Source organism: Petromyzon marinus, chromosome 4, assembly GCF_048934315.1.
Source record: "Petromyzon marinus isolate PM22_M1 ecotype Great Lakes invasive population chromosome 4, UKy_Petmar_22M1.pri1.0, whole genome shotgun sequence".
Lineage (NCBI taxonomy): Eukaryota > Metazoa > Chordata > Hyperoartia > Petromyzontiformes > Petromyzontidae > Petromyzon > Petromyzon marinus.
The window spans coordinates 17,265,814-17,284,236 of record NC_133670.1 but is presented as its reverse complement, the minus strand read 5'-3'; the positions used below and the strand labels follow the sequence as shown (position 1 = coordinate 17,284,236).

The 18,423-nt window shown below is 47.4% G+C and overlaps 1 protein-coding gene across 3 annotated transcripts; it reads right to left on the bottom strand.

The window, feature by feature from the left end:
* Window positions 1-1,038: 1,038 nt before the first annotated feature.
* Window positions 1,039-18,230, bottom strand: OS9 (OS9 endoplasmic reticulum lectin). 3 transcript variants are annotated; one of them, XM_032945873.2, is made up of 15 exons: window positions 17,728-18,229; window positions 15,222-15,407; window positions 14,190-14,253; window positions 13,824-13,900; window positions 11,950-12,048; window positions 11,298-11,502; window positions 10,535-10,726; window positions 9,221-9,306; window positions 8,297-8,372; window positions 6,767-6,858; window positions 6,185-6,556; window positions 5,068-5,314; window positions 4,641-4,817; window positions 3,060-3,178; window positions 1,039-2,420 (listed from the first exon to the last, which is right to left on the bottom strand). In XM_032945873.2, exons 1-15 carry the CDS (start codon window positions 17,890-17,892, stop codon window positions 2,265-2,267), a joined length of 2,313 nt encoding a protein of 770 aa, XP_032801764.2. In that variant the 5' UTR covers window positions 17,893-18,229; the 3' UTR covers window positions 1,039-2,264. The 3 variants fall into 3 exon arrangements, with proteins under 3 accessions (XP_032801764.2, XP_032801765.2, XP_032801766.2); XM_032945874.2 differs by having other exon boundaries at window positions 6,305-6,556; window positions 17,728-18,228; XM_032945875.2 differs by lacking the exon at window positions 4,641-4,817 and having other exon boundaries at window positions 17,728-18,230.
* Window positions 18,231-18,423: the final 193 nt, after the last annotated feature.

The window sequence follows — 18,423 nt, the reverse complement described above, 5'->3', positions numbered from 1 at the left end:
TTCAGATAATTGTCACTGGTGTTGGCCTGAGTGGAAATCGAACTCGGGTCGCCACATTCAAGAACATTTAAACACAGCTGAAAGCCACGCTCACCAACATATTTCCAGATACATATTCTGGGACATAACCCGAACCTATCGGAAACCGATGCCGAGTGGGTAAATGTTAAAATGGCGACGCTGCAGGCTATCCTCCGAGTATCATCGCTAAATGCAGAAATGATGCAAAGGGTAGGTGCAGTGTCAGGCTCCCGTATCGCGTCAACTTGAATGGGAACCGTAGATCTGACAAACAGCGAGGTATCTTGTGCATGTGCCCATCATAGTGGGAATGTCACGAGTGACCACATCGCCACAATTAAGTTTGAAACGTGCCCTTAAAATGCCCTCAACTTAAAAGCAGTCTTCATCACTTTCATTGCCTACGACCAAATCGATCTGAATGCATCAAATCTTAGTCACTTCCCAAAAGCTTCGCTGGACTGAGCCTGTTCAGGACTTAAGGTCTCCAGACGTTGTAGACTTGGGCTGCGAAGTAACCAGAGGTACACTGGCAGATGGAAACTTGAGCTTTTAGCGTCACCACATTGTATGCGTGGTTTTCCTTTGCATTCTCTGGTTTCCTCTCATAATAAGCCAAACGAGCATTTTCGGAATTACCAAACATCCCAATGCGGACTCTTGTGAGGCTTTCCTGGGTAACAGTATGTTGATGTGCGATTGCTGGATGTAAATTTATGCGAGGCAAAATCCTTTCTGGCAGGATGGTACTGTGGTGAAAACACGACCTCTCAATTGCAAGGGAGCGAGATTAAAATCTCGATCGGGGGTCAGCTCGGTAGACCATCCTTCTGGAGTCATCAACATAAGTACAGCTCCGTGAGAAGTCAAGAGTGGTTGTTTTGTGGAGCCATGGAAATGTGCAATTTCCACCACTTGCCAAAGCTGCCCAAAGAGCACACCCCAATGACGGATTGAATGGGAAGACACTTTTACTTGGCTTGAGAAATAAAAAAAACACTTTAATGACCGCTAGGAAAACCTCGTAAAGTGAACATTTATTTGAGAACAGCGGTATGGGCTAAAATAAATATTACTTTGCAAACGGGACACACAATTGGCCATGGCTGAAGTGCAAACGGTGAGGCGAATACGTAGTGCCAGTGACTGGTTGAACATCTCTCTCAGATCAATCAGAGAGGACAACTTATCAACACAGCATCCGCCCAATTCCCACATCCTCCTAGTGCCATCCCATCCCACCCCCACGCCCCCCCCCCAAAAAAATGTGTGCACACAACCGAAGCGCGCTCTGCCCAACCGCGACGTGCACAGATTTATAAAAAGTCACAAGTGCTCCCGCTATCTCGGGGGGGTGGGGGGGGCAGGGGTGGGGGGTGCTTGCGCCTGTCACTGGGAATGGTGGGGCACTTCGGCCAACATGAAGGTTCCGAATCGGAAACACTGCTCTTCCATCCCCAGTGCCTGCTCCGTCGGTGGCCACCCCAATGTCAAGACACTGGAAGCAATGAGCGAGTCTCGTATTTACATTTATCGTAGCCATTTGTCACCGTTGCAGCTAATTTCTCATGAAGAACTTTTGATGGTTATTGATGGGCGTTAGGCAGCGCTGCTTGCAACTCGTGTCGTCAAAGATGCGCCAACGTTCTTGTCGCCTCCGGCGGAAGTGCTGCGAGGGGGGGCCGTGCGCGGGTGAAGGGGATGAAGATTTAGGCTTCGTTTTTGCCGTAGGTTTCTCGGGTAGAAACTCAGTCCAGGTTGCTCTTCTGAGTTAACATTTCTTTTCCGCGTAACTCGATCGTTTTAAATAAAAGTTGGCTCTCAAAGTCCACAGCAATTGCTATGCTCCTCCCAGTGATGAAGAAACCCTGCCAGCCACTTTTACAAATCCTGAGTGATTCATCACAGCTCATAAACATAGTAAACCCCCCCCCCCAACCACTGTGTGCCCCAATTAGACATGTTTCCTGTACACGCACACACACACGTGTTCCATCAGTTAACCCAGCCACCACCCCCCACTTCACATTTTGCTCCACCGAAAAGCGTCGGCGAAAAAAGAAAATCACGGATTCGCTGCATCTCGTCCTTCACAGTTCAGGGTTGGTGGCAAGGTTGGAGGGTTTAAAGGAGGCTGGTGGGGCTGGTGGGGCAAGTGGGCAGGAAGGCTGGCAGGCTGGCGGACTAAGAGACAAATGGACGGACGACTCCCACGGGTGGCGCCGTGCCGCCTGTGGCACCGGCTACGCGTCGGCGTCATCTCCATCTGCCAGCACGGGCTGCCCCTGTGTGCCGCCGTTTTCCCCGGCCGTGCTATCGCCCCCCAGCATGAAGCGGTAGTTGTCTTCGAGCTGCTGCTGCCGTTGCTGCTCTCGGTACATCTCATCGCTGTCGCCCGTCTAACGCGCACACACACGCCGGGACACACACACATGTCATCGTCATCATTGCATGCAAGCATACATGCGTGCGCGCACACGCATAAAAGGATGCGCGCACACGTGCGCACAAGTTACACATGCAAACGTGGGCACGTGTATGGACACGAGCACTCAACTAATAAAACCCCCGTGTAGTCATCACAGACTGTTGGGAAAAGTGCCGTTGGCGAATGGCAAGGCCATTTTGGTGCGCGAAGGAGTGGTGTGGCCAGCTCCACAACCAGTAGCCTTCGTCTCCCCAGTGCTGATGTCGAAACAGGAAAATGGATACTCAGGACTGGTACAGATACCACTGATGTTAACCATGGCAGGGAATCAAGCTCAGGTGTGGCCGGTTTCGTAGTGCAGTGCGTGAACCAGTGTGGCACTGCTCCCACCCTCCACCAACAGAACATCTCTTTAAAAAAAACTGGGTGACAGTCATGTCCACCATGAGACAGTACTTTTTGTACTCATCTTGAATTTTAAACCAAATGATTTGAAACAGTTCAGTAGAACTAATCTTCAAGACCCACTCATGCATTCCTCATGAAATGTAACACAGCAGTCAGGGGGGGGGGACAGGCGAGGAAGGGGTTTGGGGGGTTGAGCTCTGACCAGGAATCCGAGCAGCATGTCTCTGAAAGAGCGCGTGTCCTCGTCAGACAGCCACGCGCCATCGTCATCGTCATCCCCGCCCAGCGCTCCCGAGGACACCAACTTCACGTCGATCTTCCCTGCAGAACACAAAGACAAAAATTTCCCCGTGTAGCCTCAATAGACTGTTAGGGCAAGTGCTGTTAGCGAGCACCTATGAAGATCGGCATGACACAACAGGAGGTAGGTGGCCAGCATTGCGCCTGGCCACCCTTGTCTTGCTAGTGGCAATATTTACACACTGCACCAGGTAATCATTTGAGGCTGAGTCAAACTAGGCGAGGCTCAGGAACAGCTTGGATAATCATCACGGGTGTTGGCCACGAGTGGAAAGCGAAATCGGGTCGCCAGGTTCGTAGCGCACCGAGCTTACAGTGACACTACCGCTGTCCTGTAGCACAACACCCCAGGACAAACCAACGGCCATAACTTGCCAAGTAGACGACGTAACGATTCTACTGTCGTATGGTTTTGCAGTGATGCTCTATAGTCCTCGTATGTATGTTGAACTTCTTTCGCACCGTACGTAGCCAACAGTGCTCATCGGAGGTGTGGGGAAGGATCAAATTAAACACAAAAAGCAGATCTAGAGGAAATTAGTTTTCAATCTAGATTGAATAGTGCCTTCGATGTCTTTTTGGGTTGTACTGTACGTTCTTCGAGATGAGCACGCACATCAATGTGCTGTACAACCAGTCACAACTTGACGACTTGTTACACAATGCAAGATCACAATATTTTTTATCTGGCACAGCTCTTCTGGCACAGAAAGTGGTGTAAATCCAAATAATGTCAAGTTGGTAAGATATAGGCAAACACACATCATTTTAGAGTAAAAAATATACTTGGGACAATGATGTTGTGGACCATACGTGTAAAAGCGTTGTGGACCATACGTGTAAGAAGTGTTTCGTACAAGATTTCAAGCAATTTAGATCGCCAGGCTGACACCTACGAGGTAACGCCAATAAACCTCCGAGCTGTCAATTTCGAATATACCCATATCACATCCCAATATCCCCTGCGTATTCATATCCACATATAACCACCATTCCTTATGGCCTTGTGTTCCTATATCTCCACGTCCCTGCATTCCCACTCCCCCATGTCCCCAGAGGCCCCTTGCTTATTTGGCCCTATGTCTCTATATGAGCATGCCCCACATGGCCCTGTCACCGTATCGCGTTCCCTGTATTCCCACCCTCGATGCCCCCGTGTCTCCTTGTGGTGAGATGTCAACTGCCTCGCCTGGTATACAGGAAATCGTGGGTTCAATCCCAACCCTGACGTCTGTATATTTGGAGTGCGCGTGTCTCTCTCCCCGTGATCGTGCGGATTTTTCTCCGGGTCCTCCGTTTTTTCCCTCCACATTTAGAAAACGTGCGCTTAAGAGTATTTGGCTGCGATACATTTGCACACGATAAGCCACTTTGTTGGACTATCATTTGTGTGCAAGGTTGCTTCTGAAAAAGAGCTATATAACTCGGTAAGCCTTACCCGGGGTAAAATAAAATATTTAAGTGTAGCTTAAAAATGCCCCACCCTCAGCACGCATCCCGGCCTTCTCCAGCTGCTCCTTGACGACGTTCTCGATCTTGCGGACCTGGTCCCCCGAGTGGCCCCCCGCTCTGGTGGCAGACTCCCCGCCTTGGGCCGAGCCCCCAGATCTCAGCCGGCGCACGCGCACACGCACGCGTCCCACGTCCATCAGGTCCTCGTCTAGCCGCACAGCACAACGTGGGGCAAGCCGAGTTCCATGTGTTCGTTCCTGTCTCGTTCGCTACCATCAAGTTCGAGGAAACATTTGCCTCAAGTATTGACATAAAAACAACTCTTACATGTACAACCGACAACGCACGCATCATGCGCTTTAAAGAACCCATTTTAATCAATGGACCGTTATGCGCCCAGCAGTCGCGACTGTTGGCGCCAGAGCCGAAGACGGCGGCAAAAAGCGCGGCCCGCTCACCACCGTCCTTCTTTGCCGGATTAGCGGCGGTGCTGGCGGGGGTGGCTGACACGGTGTCGGCAGCGGCGCCGACGTGCTGCGTCCCGCCGGTATGCCGCCTTTCCCGTGCGCTGTCCGGGCCGGGCCCAGAGTCCCCTGTGCCGTCCAACTTCTCCATTAGTCGGTTAAGCGTGCCCGCCAAGCTCTTGGTGGCTTCCTCTTTGTCAAACTCACCCTTCAGGCCCTCCGCCTCGAGCTCTGCTTCCGCCTGCCGGTAGGCAGAGTCACCAGATAATGTATGTACATGTATATTGAACGTCTTTCACACCATACGTAGCCAATCGTGCTAATCAGGTGCGGAAAGTGTAAGAGATATTATTTTGCCCATGTAGAAATTGCATCCCACAATCAGAATATTGCTTTATTATTATAACATGGAGGTCACACCAGGTGGATGCTCCCTCTCTTGGGTGGATGCCATCTCTGCTGGCGTGTGAACGCTTTGCCATTGCATGGGGTCACGTGCCGCTAAACAAGGTCATGCATATGAGGATTTTTTTAACCAATCAATACGTCCAGATTAATCACGCGATGTTCTTGAAATTATAAGGGATATAAAATGAGCACCTCGGATTAGCATGGTTGGCTACGCACGATGCGAAATAAGTTCAACATACATTAACGAAACACACATGCACACATGAAAGGAATATGACGTAAACATGTCATGACAACCCATGAAACACACACTCTGAGCGACAAGATGAAGACAAACATTCCCTGTATAGCCTAAACAGACTGCTGGGGCAAGTGCTGTTAGCAAGCACCAATGAGGACGGTACGGTTCACAAGGGGGTGTGGCCAGCACCATGCACGACCACCTTTGTCTCCCCAGTGGCAATGCTTACACACTACACAAGGTACTCATTTGAGGCTGAGTGGACCAAGGGGAGGCTCAGGACCATTTCAGATATTTGTCACTAGTGTTAGCCGTGAGCGCGAATTGAACTCGGGTTACCGGGTTCGTAGAGCAGCGTGCTAACCACAGCACACGCACTCGAACTCTGAATTACACAAAAATAAATGTCATGTCGTAGCTCACAGTGAGGAATGGATAAACTCTATCATGCATCTTCACCTCCTCCAAGATGGAGTCAAACTCCCCCTCTATGTTCTGCTGCAGATGCTGCTTGACATTCTGGATATCAGAGGAGTGAAGGTTCATGCCCCGCAGCTCCTGCACAAACTCCCGTAGCACCTCAACATCATCGTCATCCTCCTCTTCTTCCTCCACCTCCTCCTCCTCGCCTCTCTCCTCCTCCGAGCTCTTGGCCTCCGTCTTGCCGTCTCGGCTCGGTGTGCTTGGAATGTCGTTCTCAGCCACATTGTCGCTGCCTGTGTCACGGGCCGAGTTTTCTGTAAATCCTTCTCTGCTAACATCCATCTTGTCGTCGCTGCTGCTGCTGCTGGGGGCAGCTGCTTTGCTCTCTCGGTCTCCTTTTGCTGCTTTCTAAACATGTGGCAGAAAAATAAAAATTGCTAAATGCAACAATTTAACAAGACAATTCCTCAACTGTACAAAATGTCAGTGCCATGGTTTGGATTGCAAGCTTTGGCAAACATTTTTTTAACATCACGGGAACATTCCAGCCATGATATCTAGACTTTAAAAACGACAGATCACAGTGAGAATGACAATCCGACTGACAGCGTGAACAACCTTCTTTTTCTTCTCTTGCATCTCCTCCAAGAACTTCATCAGATCCCCTTGATTCCTGATGATTTTAAACTGCATTTGTTGGTCATCATCGCCTGTCGGGAGGAAAACGCCGTGCAAATATAAGCCATCAAAAACAAGGCAACACCAAGTCCATTCCGTCATCAACACTTTAAAACAAACCGCACACTCCGTGACAGGCGATGATGCCGCATGTCAATGTCGCACGGCGTGTGTGTGTGCTCAGGATCTGCTGTCCATCCCTTTGCTGGGATGTGATTACATTCTATGTAGGAAGTGTCTAATAAGAGAGGGAGGAGTGGGATGGTGAACAGCTACTACTGCTTTGGGAGTCTGTCTCCCTCTCCCGGTGTGCGTGTGCGTGCTCACGCAGACAAAACGGGTGTTTAAACCACGCATCTTCAGCCTCCACACTACCCACCCCTGTTACTACTGCTGCACGGACTCTGCCGTTAATCCACGACCTGAATCCCGTGCCACGACCCTTCTCATGCCACTCCAATGTTCAACTTTCACCGTTGTATCTGTTCAATAATTTTGCAAGCGGTTGAATTAAAAATACAAGCCAAAATGCAAGCAGCTTGTTATTTCGCCGATATGTATGTAGGCTGTGTCTGAGCTGTTCCGACATTTGTTAAGCTTTGTTAATGAAAACCAAGACTTTAAAGTTACTGTTAAGTGCGTCATTGTGATACTCCAGTCATGTCACTCTCACACGAATTTATACAGATGTAGTGACATAGAATTAGCTATGTAGCAGCTTAGCGCTGGCTGCTGGCGGGGAAGGGGATCTGCAGCATACAGCAGCCCTGACAGCAGCAGGCCAGGTGATAGACCAGAGGGGGATCTAGGGGAAAGGTCACGTAAAGGACACATCGGGAACCCGCGGGTTGGTTCTAGAAAGGGGGCGTGGCCGGGAGCAGAGCCAGGCCACGCTGACAGTATAAGAGGGGCCCCCGAGAGGGGACCTCGGGGCTGTCGTTTGGAGTGGGATCCCGTCGTGCTGCTGCTGGAGTCTTCACCGTCGTCTCCGTCTTCACCATCTCAGCGTCGCCTGTCAAGCAGTCTACCAACTGTCCTGACTGGGAACTGTAGTCGACTATAGATGGATTATTTGGAAGTGTTAACCCGTTGGTGCGTGTTAATAAACAAGAGTGCTGTGACATCACTGATTTTTAACCTTGTGTTGGACAGCCCAGGACACAGCCTAGATCAGTGTCGACGAGATAAAATCTGATATCCAAAAGAGATACAAGCGATCTAATTTTCTTTCAAACAATCTCTAGTGGTATCACTACTTGTACAGCCCCTTTGGGTACTTCCCCACGACCATACTGTACTTCACGGTGATGGTCACTGCAGGTTGGTGAAGAGCGCCAGTGTCTATTTTGCAGTTATCAAAGCTTCAAACTCGTGATACAGTCAGGGACGCAAAGCCTAGGTGTGCAGCTACACGAGATGTCTGGTTGTTTTGGTTATGTATGCTGTGAGGCTATCCTCCCAATACCACACCTGGCTGTTCCAGGACATCTTCTCCAAACGTCCTCTTGAGGGCATCCTGCACAGACCGCAGTGTCACTATCTCCACCTGGAGAGTGGGGGGCAAATGGAGAAGCAAAGCCAGGAGCACAATTAAACAGGGAAATAGTGGGAATATGGGGAAACATAGAAAGGGGATGGAGAGTCAGGTAGATGAGGAAACAGGGTAGGAAAAGACTGCACTTAATCACCATTCATGCGTTTTTTTCTCACACGCACCGTGTTACATGGGCAGGCCGTGCCGTAACCCTGAGCATTCGTCAAGGATTCAACAAAGTACTTCACTAAGGGAGGTGGTCGTTAACATCCACATGTGAAATGATGGCACACCTGGCTGCAATTTACTTTGCTCAGTCTGTGTTAGCCGCTGAGGTCGTGACGGGTTTCTTTTTTTTATTCCTGTTGCTCCATGTCCCCCGTACCGTTCCCATTCTGTTGTAATGTGCACTGATGCCGACTTCATTTAGGGCGATATTGGCATGGAGTTGATGATGAAAGTAGATATTTACACTTTTTAAAGATAGTTGAATCTACTGCTTCAGCAGTTTCTGAGCCACATCTTGTAGACATGTACATGGAACAGAACATCCCTGAATTATGAGACAGAATAAAACCTTGAAGAGACTCATACACAGGGCGAGTCGTGGTGCAGTGGTTAGTGCACTGCATTATAAATAGAGTTCAATTCCAAGCCACGTCCAACATCAGTGACAAGTGATATCTGAACTGGTCCTAGACTTCTCCCCTTCACGAAACCATACCGACCAGTCGGGCGAAGTACGATTAAACAACCTCCATGACTAACGCAGCGTGGGGAGGCCCTCATCCAGCAGTGAATTGACAAATGGTAAAACGTGTTATTAGTATAAGCTGCCAAAAGCTGATGCCACAATCCACCTCCTGATGCGGAGAAGATCCATCCTTGAGGGCATTGGTCTCTCCCTTTGTCTGCTCTTCTTCTACGGCCTCATGTTGGTCCCCGTCTGCAGGAAACAACAGCGAAGAGGAGTAATATAACATCATCGTGGCACCATTGGAATGCTCAAACGTAAAACGTAAAACATAAAACGAGCTATAGCTTTCCGATGTGTTTTCTCGTTGTACCGCGTATTGGTCTGCATGCTGTCTGACATTTCACTCCACGTGAGAGCATCTTCATTGCATAAAGAAGCAGCCAGCATGTACAGCATCGCGCTGGACATAACATCGAATAACACGGTCTATAACTTGAAAACCCATCAGAGAGCTATACGACACAAACATACGTATCGGTATGAAATATCAACTTTCATGCTCATCGCTGTGCTACGCTGACAATGCACCAAGGAGGCAAAACAAACTAAACATTCGAGGACAGTGTTGGTAAAAGGTCACGATGACTTGACCACTGTTTATTTTGGCTTTTTTTTAACCTCGGCCTTGTGTACTTATCGTGTAATATTTAACAAATGCAGCTTTAATAATGCTCACTGCAGAAAAATGCAAGCGGTCTGTACTTGGAATACCTCATTCATAAAAGTTTAAACCACCAGTCTTAAATAAGAAGTCCTTTTTACACGAGATAATGTAAGTTTTACATTATAAAATACAACTGCTAAACCTCATTAACATGGGTCATAACATGACAATGTTTAGCAAATGTAATTTTAACCGAGTTTTACGTGAACGTTTGGTCAAATCAGTTGCATGAATTCTTATGATTATTTCCCAGGACCTATTATACAAAAGTGACAGAAGCATCCACCCTGGTAAGTATTCAGGAAAATATCAGTTGATAATTTCGTGAATGCTGTAAACGCTTTTTACTTTGCCACGAGTGTGATTCACAGTGGATTTCTCCTGGAAATATCATGTACATCTCAAGGATTATCATAAATCCACTTTTGGATGATAGCCTTCCAATGCCGTGTGTGTTGTGGGGGTTATTTAACCACGTTTCTTCACACGAATCAATGTGGGTTGGTGAAAAATGGTATCACAGATGTGGGAGCATAGAAACAGTGGTGGGCAGCCCTCTGCTGCCCACCACATAGACCCATCATAACATGGTGGTTGACCATCGAAAAACTATACAGGCTAAATTCTTCCGAGAGCTGACGAGATCACGCAAATTCCAGATGTGGCCATAGGCCCTGATTATACAGTTTGTGTGTAAATTACACAGTGAAGGCACAAGAAAGACACCAATGGGAAAGGGACGGGATGTCTCACCTGCTCCTCCGGCATCTGCCTCTCCACCAGGTACCGTCGCCCCCTCCTCCACCTCCTGCTGGGGGCTCCCCCTGGAGTTGGAGAAAGTAGAGGTATCCTTCTCCTCGTGGGCATTTTCCTCTTCCTGCCCCAATAAGTGGTCAAGCGAGCGAAGCTCTTGCGCCATGCGGTCCACTTTCTTCTGTGTGGCCGCTGCTCACCAAGGCGCCGGCCAGAACGCAAATGCAAGAGAAGACACAATTTAATGCAAAATGAGCTCAAACTCAGTTGGAAACAACATAGGTGATTACCAGAATTACTGGATATTTCGTAAGGCAGAGGTTTACTGCTCAATCGCTCAAAGTTACAACTCTTGATTTTTAACGGTGAAGTGGCATTGTTGTTTGTACGTGGTTACTTTCAAGTGTAATTGCCACTGCTGCGCTAAGCTTAATGAGGACAAATCACCTACATATGTGATCACTGCACATTATACCATGCAGACTACCATACCTCCTGTTTTCCTGTTCCTGGTGCTGAGACTAAAATAACACTTTTTAACTTTAGACTTCCTACTCATTTTCTCAAATAGTTTACACTTTTTCTTAAATTAAATTATCACCACGTGCTCACGACAATATGTACTGGAGCGAGTGAATGATAAGGCGAGTGATCTTGTGAGTGATGGAGTAAGCGATCGTGCGAGTGTTGCGAGCAAGTGAGTGAGCAAATCAGTGACCGAGTTAATAAGCGAGCGAGTGATTAAGTGAGCAAGGAAACTCACAGACACGCGTGCGAAAATATTCTTCATACTCCTTGGGGGTGAGGCTGGGCTGGCAGCGGATGGGCTGGGGGTTGGATCTCGTGGGGATGCGCATGTCCGGGTGGGCACACAGCCGTACTGTGTGCACCGTCAGCACGTACATGCACGACTGCGGCTCGTCCACCCGCGACAGGTAGTCGCCCGAGCCGCCCTCCTCGCACACAAACTGATGCGGAGGGGTCGGCAGGAGAGCAATATTTATACAAGCGAATCCGGAGAGAGGTGACCGGGTGTCTCAGCATTCAGAGGACTCAGCCGACATGACTGAGAATCTGGATACGAATCTGGGTTTCAGCTATGTGCAATTAAATTGGTTAAGACCACAGTGTGGGCAGGGCTAGCTGTTGAGTGGACGTGGCTAATAAAAAGTAGGCTGGGCCGATGAACTAACCATGTCTCCTGGTTGAGCCTCCCAGAAGCGTGGAACCTTTATACAAATTAGTAAAATAAATATATTCTTGTATTGAATTGTGACACCAAATCACAGCAATGCATACACATTACAGGGCAGGGGGAGAATGAATCGTCACATGCCTATTGTTAATCTAACAGTGAACACAGATAGATAATTGGAGAAGTCGGTAACATAGGAGGAGGTTGTGGATCTCCTTACCCGGACTTCAGCCTCACGGTGGCGGCCGTTGAGGTCACACTGAGTGCCGTTACGATAAAGCTGGCTGTGATAGCGCTTCAGGCGGTGGCGCTTGCCAGCCTGCATGCCCACAAGCACACACACCACACACACACAGCATACAACAAGAGATGGTAACAAACTGTAATAAACTAAGCAGCCTACGTTTTGAATAAATGTATAGATTGTCACCTAAAGTACTTAATTAAGTACATTTTAATATTCATATTCTTAGCTCTTTCGGTAAAGTCACGTTGAAGGGAAACAATAAAATATATATAAAAAATAAAAATTCTCACGACGTTTCGACCATAACACAAACGGTTGTCATCAGGTCTGTCGGTTCGCATTAATTTATTTATTTTTAAACGGCGTGTTTATTTATTTATAAAAAACGTCAGCGCCACACGCAGCGATTTGGCAGTTTATTTAGAAGGACTAGTCCATCTATGTTCTGAAAAGAGGAGGGGGAGACGAAAAATTAATGTATGCTGTCTGAAAGCCACTGTAAGCGTGAACAATCAATTAAGACCTGAAATGGTTTATCAAATCTTTCCAATGATTGCTAAGCCAGAATCCATCTTCTCGGTTGAAATTGTCTCTGTGCTTGTATATGTGGATAGCCTCATGAACGAATCTCTCATGGTAGCCAGATGGCTTACAAAGAACCTCTGTCTTGAAAAAGTCAATGTCATGTGAGCCTACTGAATTATAACAATGATCTGCCACGGCCGAGGTGTTGGTCCTACCGTGTTTAAGGTCTGCTTTGTGTTCACGAATGCGGTCCGAGACATGGTGTTTGGTTTCTCCAATGTAACTACTACCACAGAGGCAACTTAGTTTGTAGACACCAGGTACTGTATGTCCGGAATCACATCTTTTACAGACGGAACCAGATCACGGATTTTATGTAATGTGTTGAAACGGACCTGGATCTCGTGTTTATTCAAGATTTTGGAGATCTTTTTTGTGATCCCCTCAATGTAGGGTAAAGTGATTCTGATTCTGATTCTGAAAGGCTCCTCAAGAGGGTCCTTCTTCATGGTTTGAGTGATAGCTTTGCGGATTGTATAGTCGGAGTAACCATTAGCCTTAAGAGCTTGGTGTACGTGCTTGAGTTCACTGCCTATGACAGCTTACTGTCAAATCGTGTAATTATTTTTTTACTTTACACACATGTATATCCTCTTGAATTAAATGTAATAATATTGTCAATTATTTAATAATGCCAATCATTTAACCATGGAACGCCTCGGTAAGTAACAAGACTAGTTCAGCAGTGTACTCCATTGGGATGTTTTGCAACTCCATCAATAAAGTGTGTGGTATGTGGGAGGGAACGGATAACTCATTTGCATTTAGAGTATTTGGCTGCTATACATTTCCACAAGAAAAGCCACTTCATTGGGCTCTTATGAGTGGCCAGGTCGCATTTGAAAAAGAGCTACATAGCTCAGTGGGCCTAACATGGTAAAATAAAAAGTTAGTTGAGTAACTCGGAGAAAATCCACGCATACCAGGGGATAACGGAACACTTGCATCTACAATTATTAATATGTAAACACACTTAACAAAAATATCTTGACTTTCGTGACTGCAGGAATTCATATTCTTTGGGTATTTCGGTAAAGTCACGTAGATAGGTTCAAATGAATAAAAATGAAATAAACAAAAACTACGACGTTTCGATCACAACACAAGCGATCGTCATTGGAAGGAAACGGCGAAGTTTATTTATTTATTTCCCATTTGGACCTATCTACGTAACTTTACCGAAAGACCCAAAGAATATTAACATATATATTTGTGTGTGTACATAAGAATGTGTTAAGTGAAGCGAGCTAAGGTACCTTTACCTTTGCAGTCTCATTGCTCCAGTCAAATTCCGAATCGTAGAAGCCGAGGTGCATAATGTCACCCTTTATCTCTGATCCTATAAAGAAGGGCACACACACCTTTAAGACAATGGGATGCAAAATTAAACTTCACCTCTTAACTAGTTGCATCAAATATCGTTGGTAAAACCTTACTGGAAACCAAATTACGACAACAGGAAACATAATTCATATTTAACAAGAACTCATTATTGTATTTAAATTGAGCACTATTAATCTCGAGGCTAAAAAAACATATACCATATCGGTGACTGTAATGATAATATTGATTGACAATGATGATGCTGGTTATATTAAAAATCCTCATTCATGGCACAAGCATTGTACCTTCCATGTGGTACTGCTTAATGTCCTTCCCATAGCAAAATTCATACGTCCACCAATCCCTCGTCTATAGTGTTGGAAAGAAAGAGAAAACACACACACCAACGTAATGAGATGTACAGTTGCACACCATATGCAAACACAAAGAGGTCACCTTATTTAGCACTCAACTCCTATGACAACTTGAAACTGCTATGGAATTCCTATTAGGACTGTCATGACAGACAAGGAGATGATGGTGCCATCACTATTCCCGAGTGTCTGTCTCCACAGTGTTGATGTTGAGCAAATACTAAACAGTAAAATGAGTACAATGTACAGTACTCATATTCTGAGGTTAAGTTAATCAAGAGGAAATCTAAATTTGCACTGTGTGTGTGGTCAGGAATCACATCCGGGCAGCAAAGAATATATTGTAATGCACAAACCGCTCCAGTATATTTCCAAGTGCAATCCTCACAAAGCACACACTTCGGACACTAACAACAGCCAACACCTAAGAACACAAAGATAACAGAAAAATGACTCCCGTTCTGTTAGTGAGCACCTCTTAAGGTCTGTACGGCATATATGGGCGTGGTATGCCCAGCACCTCACAGAGCCACCTTGGTGTTTTATTAACCTTGCCAGAATAAGTTGGCTTAGCAGAGGAACAGGATTGGATCTGGTATCACTGACATTAGCCACAGCTGGTAAAAAAAACGGAGGTTGCCGGGTTTGTGGTGCGGTGTGCATGATAACCACCCACACTACTCTTTTCCCCCTCGGCTATACACAACACCAAATGCAATTTGCCACAAAGTGGCAGTCACATTACTTATGCCAGGCTAGGTGCACTTTGAGGTCACATGCACTGCAGAAGGCAAACTGTCAGGGGGTGACGGGACAGACTCCTCGTAATGAACTGCATGTATGTTGAACTTCTTTCGCACCATATGTAGCTAACCGTGCTAATCGGAGGTGCGGAGGTAGGTGCACCACTTGTTACTCCCACTGTACACATCGTAAAAGGATGCACACATGCACATTTGGCACCTTAAGGAGGCACGGCACGTTGGCCATGGGCTTCAGCAGCTCGGGGATGGCGAGACCCTGGTAGAGCGAGCCATGCTCCCCACCAGAGCTCTCGCCGGTGGAGCGGAACACGGCCTGCGGCGGCAGCTGACACTCGTACTGCTGTCCGTACTTGGAGGAGACGAACAGCGTCTCCGCGGGCCTCGACTGTAAGTAAAGAAAACTTTTAAGCGTCAAGAGATCGAAGTGCAAAGGAGGAGTGTACCCTGGATAATGGTGGCCGAGTGTGCTGTAAAAAAGTGACACTGTGCTTCTCGGCTTCTAGGATTCTTTGTTTGTGGTTGATAGTACCCCCACACATGTAAAATAAATGACATTATTCTATTTGTTTAATGTTTATTTTTCAATTGTGCTATCGCCATCGTGTCATAGGTCAAATAATACATTTGGAGATCTTACAGAGTAGAACTCCCATGTTGCAGAAAATTACCTGCAGAACAGATTTGTCAAAGGACTTCTTCAAGAAAAAACTATTCAAGTGGCATTTTTATCCTTTACATAAAGGAAGGGGAAGCACTTTCCCATTAACATTGGTATGAGATAATGGCACTGCAGTCAAACCATTATCTTTTGTTATTCTCAGAACTGTAATAAACCCAAATAGAATGCAAAGCAAACAAGATCCGTTGCTCTGCATTAATAATCACGAAATGTGAGGCGCTTACAATTGTCCTAATTACTTTTAAGCGGATACTGGTAAGCACGAAAACGGATTATGGGAAAACAAAGTGCAGTTTGAGATCTGGTGTTTAAAAGAAATAAGACGTGCTGTAAGAGCAACTACCCTATATATTGTTAGGATTAAACTTACAAAATACAACCCACATTCTTGCAGTAAAATTACGGTAGGGGCAGCAACATCAAGAACGCATGGATATCAACAGCGCTGTTGACTTGGTTAACAATTAAGCTGACTTGTACACCAGCTGACCATTTGGGGCAAACATCATGAAGTATACACCATACAATTTTAAAATGTAATAAATTCCAATCATTCTCAATCCAACAAATGACTGAGGCCTCCTACACCATGTTGGTAATTGTGATGTAAAAAAAACATACTTCACCTATGCTGGTCAGTGCCGGGGATTGGTTAAGTTGAAGGCTGTGCTGGTTCTGATATCACTTGCCACTGATGTTAGCCCTTGGCCAGGAACTAAAACTCGCGTTGGCAGATTCATAAGCACAGCGCCCTAACCACTCACTCACTGTACGAGGCATTATCCAATTCATTCATTTAACATGTGGCGGAGGAGGAGGGATGGGGGAAGTGTAAACGTTGAAGTAAAGCCTCCCTCCACCTGTCTGTTTGAAAATACAATACCCGAAATAAGCAGCTGCACACGTGTGAACAGCTGAGTAATCAAGAGCCTCGCACAGGCGGGATGGCTCACACGGTAGCTCATCGTGCAGGTTGTTACATCAACACGTCCAATAAACGCACGACAACCACTCTGTGCCACGTCAAGATAAAACATAGATATAATAGACGGTGTGGTTTCACGCGACGTTTTCGATATGAATTGCAGCCTCTTAACGCTACCCACGGCGGAAACAGTTAAAGAATAATTAGATACGGTATGAGATTATGTGATGAACGGATATCAATGTAATAATAAGACTTTTTTTAAACAAATATCTTTTAAAAGTGACATCCATTATCCAGAGCAGTCCTTTTTTAAATCTCACCAAGTGAGAAATGCATTTGGATATCCACGACTGTAACATAGCGTGGTATTCTTGGGATTCTTTAGCAATGTTCTTAACCAAACGCCCAATGAATGTGACAGTACGGAAATTAAGCAATTTTAGTTTGTAGAGTATCGTTGTAAAGAGAGTATCGTCTCTTTAAGTAGCTACACGCCCAATTACATTCATCTGACTACCGTACTGTAAGCGGACCTTCGTTCAGCCATGTATTGCTGTATGCTGCATCGTAACACGTTTTACAAACATATGGCACGATAAAGGCGTAAGACTTTATACACCACGGCGTGTACATTATACAACAGGGTTTTTTTTTAAAGCAACAACAACAAAAACAAGCATTTGCAATACACAGCGCTGTGTTGTTGTAAAAACAAGCTCGCATGTGCGATACGCTCAGGTTCACCGGCCAGCAACAACCCCACACTCACTCGTTTACCCCCCTCAACTCAACGATAAACTCGCGACATCAACACAAACAACACCCGACAATCGACACCGGCAGCGTCCTGGCACGCACAAACTTAAGTCAATTGAAACGTCGTCCCCGAGGCTCGCCGTGAGGTGAGCCCCGGTCACCCCCCCACCACCCAGCCTCCCTCTGCCGCCTCCCCTCGCTCCCAAGCCCGGCCGCCGCTTCTATCCGAGCACGGGGAGGGTGGCCACCACCACCCCCACACCACACCGCTCAGGCCTCGCAGGCCCGACGGTGACGAGGGGGGCTTGGCCACCCTCCCGCGCGGACACTCCACCGCCTCACCTGGCCCTTGACGACGGGGTCCGCCAGGATTTCGATGCCATACTTCATCTCGTTGAGCTCGTCGATGTTGAGGACGCCGAGCGAGGCGAGGCACGGGTGCAGGGCGACGAGGATGAGGAAGAAGTTGGTGCAGGCGACCATGGTGAGCGACGGGGACGCGAGCATGGCCCTCAGGAGGTGTGTATATATACAGGGTCCGTAAGGGGGTCTTCGGTGTGTCAGGGACCCCCTCCCCGAGGCGACGGAGTTCACCGTCACGGGGAGGAGCCGTATCCTCCCGGGTGTTAGCGGGCGACGGGGTCCACGGGACGGACGATTTCGAGGTCCGAGGCTTCAGAGCGGAGTTTGGTACCCGTCCGTGTGTCTGCGGTCAGGGATATCGGCCTCTGTGGTCTCGGGGCTCGCAGGGTTTGGAGCCTCTGGGTGCTGTGGTTCCTGTGCTCCGCTGTCCCCGAAGCGACGGGGGTCCCTGGCCTGGGCTACGGGGCGGAGTCGGTGCCTGGTTGCCTCCTCCTCCTGCCCCCGGGCGTCCGCTCTGCCTCCCTGCCTGCCTCTCTTCTTGCTCAAGTCCACCACGATCGACGATCAACACTCGCCTCTTGTCGACTGCCCGGGCACACGGATGTTGTCTCCGTCCAGTGTCTTATAACGCCGCAGGGGTTGGGGAAACCTTTTTTTTGCTGCCGAGGGCCATTT

Coding starts and splice junctions, on each gene's coding strand:
- OS9 (XM_032945873.2), bottom strand. CDS start 17,892: ATGCTCGCGTCCCCGTCGCTCACCATGGTCGCCTGCACCAACTTCTTC. Junction 12,049..13,823: donor GGAGCAATGAGACTGCAAAG/GTAAAGGTACCT, acceptor GTGGGCATGCAG/GCTGGCAAGCGCCACCGCCT. Junction 10,727..11,297: donor ATATTTTCGCACGCGTGTCT/GTGAGTTTCCTT, acceptor CTTGGTGAGCAG/CGGCCACACAGAAGAAAGTG.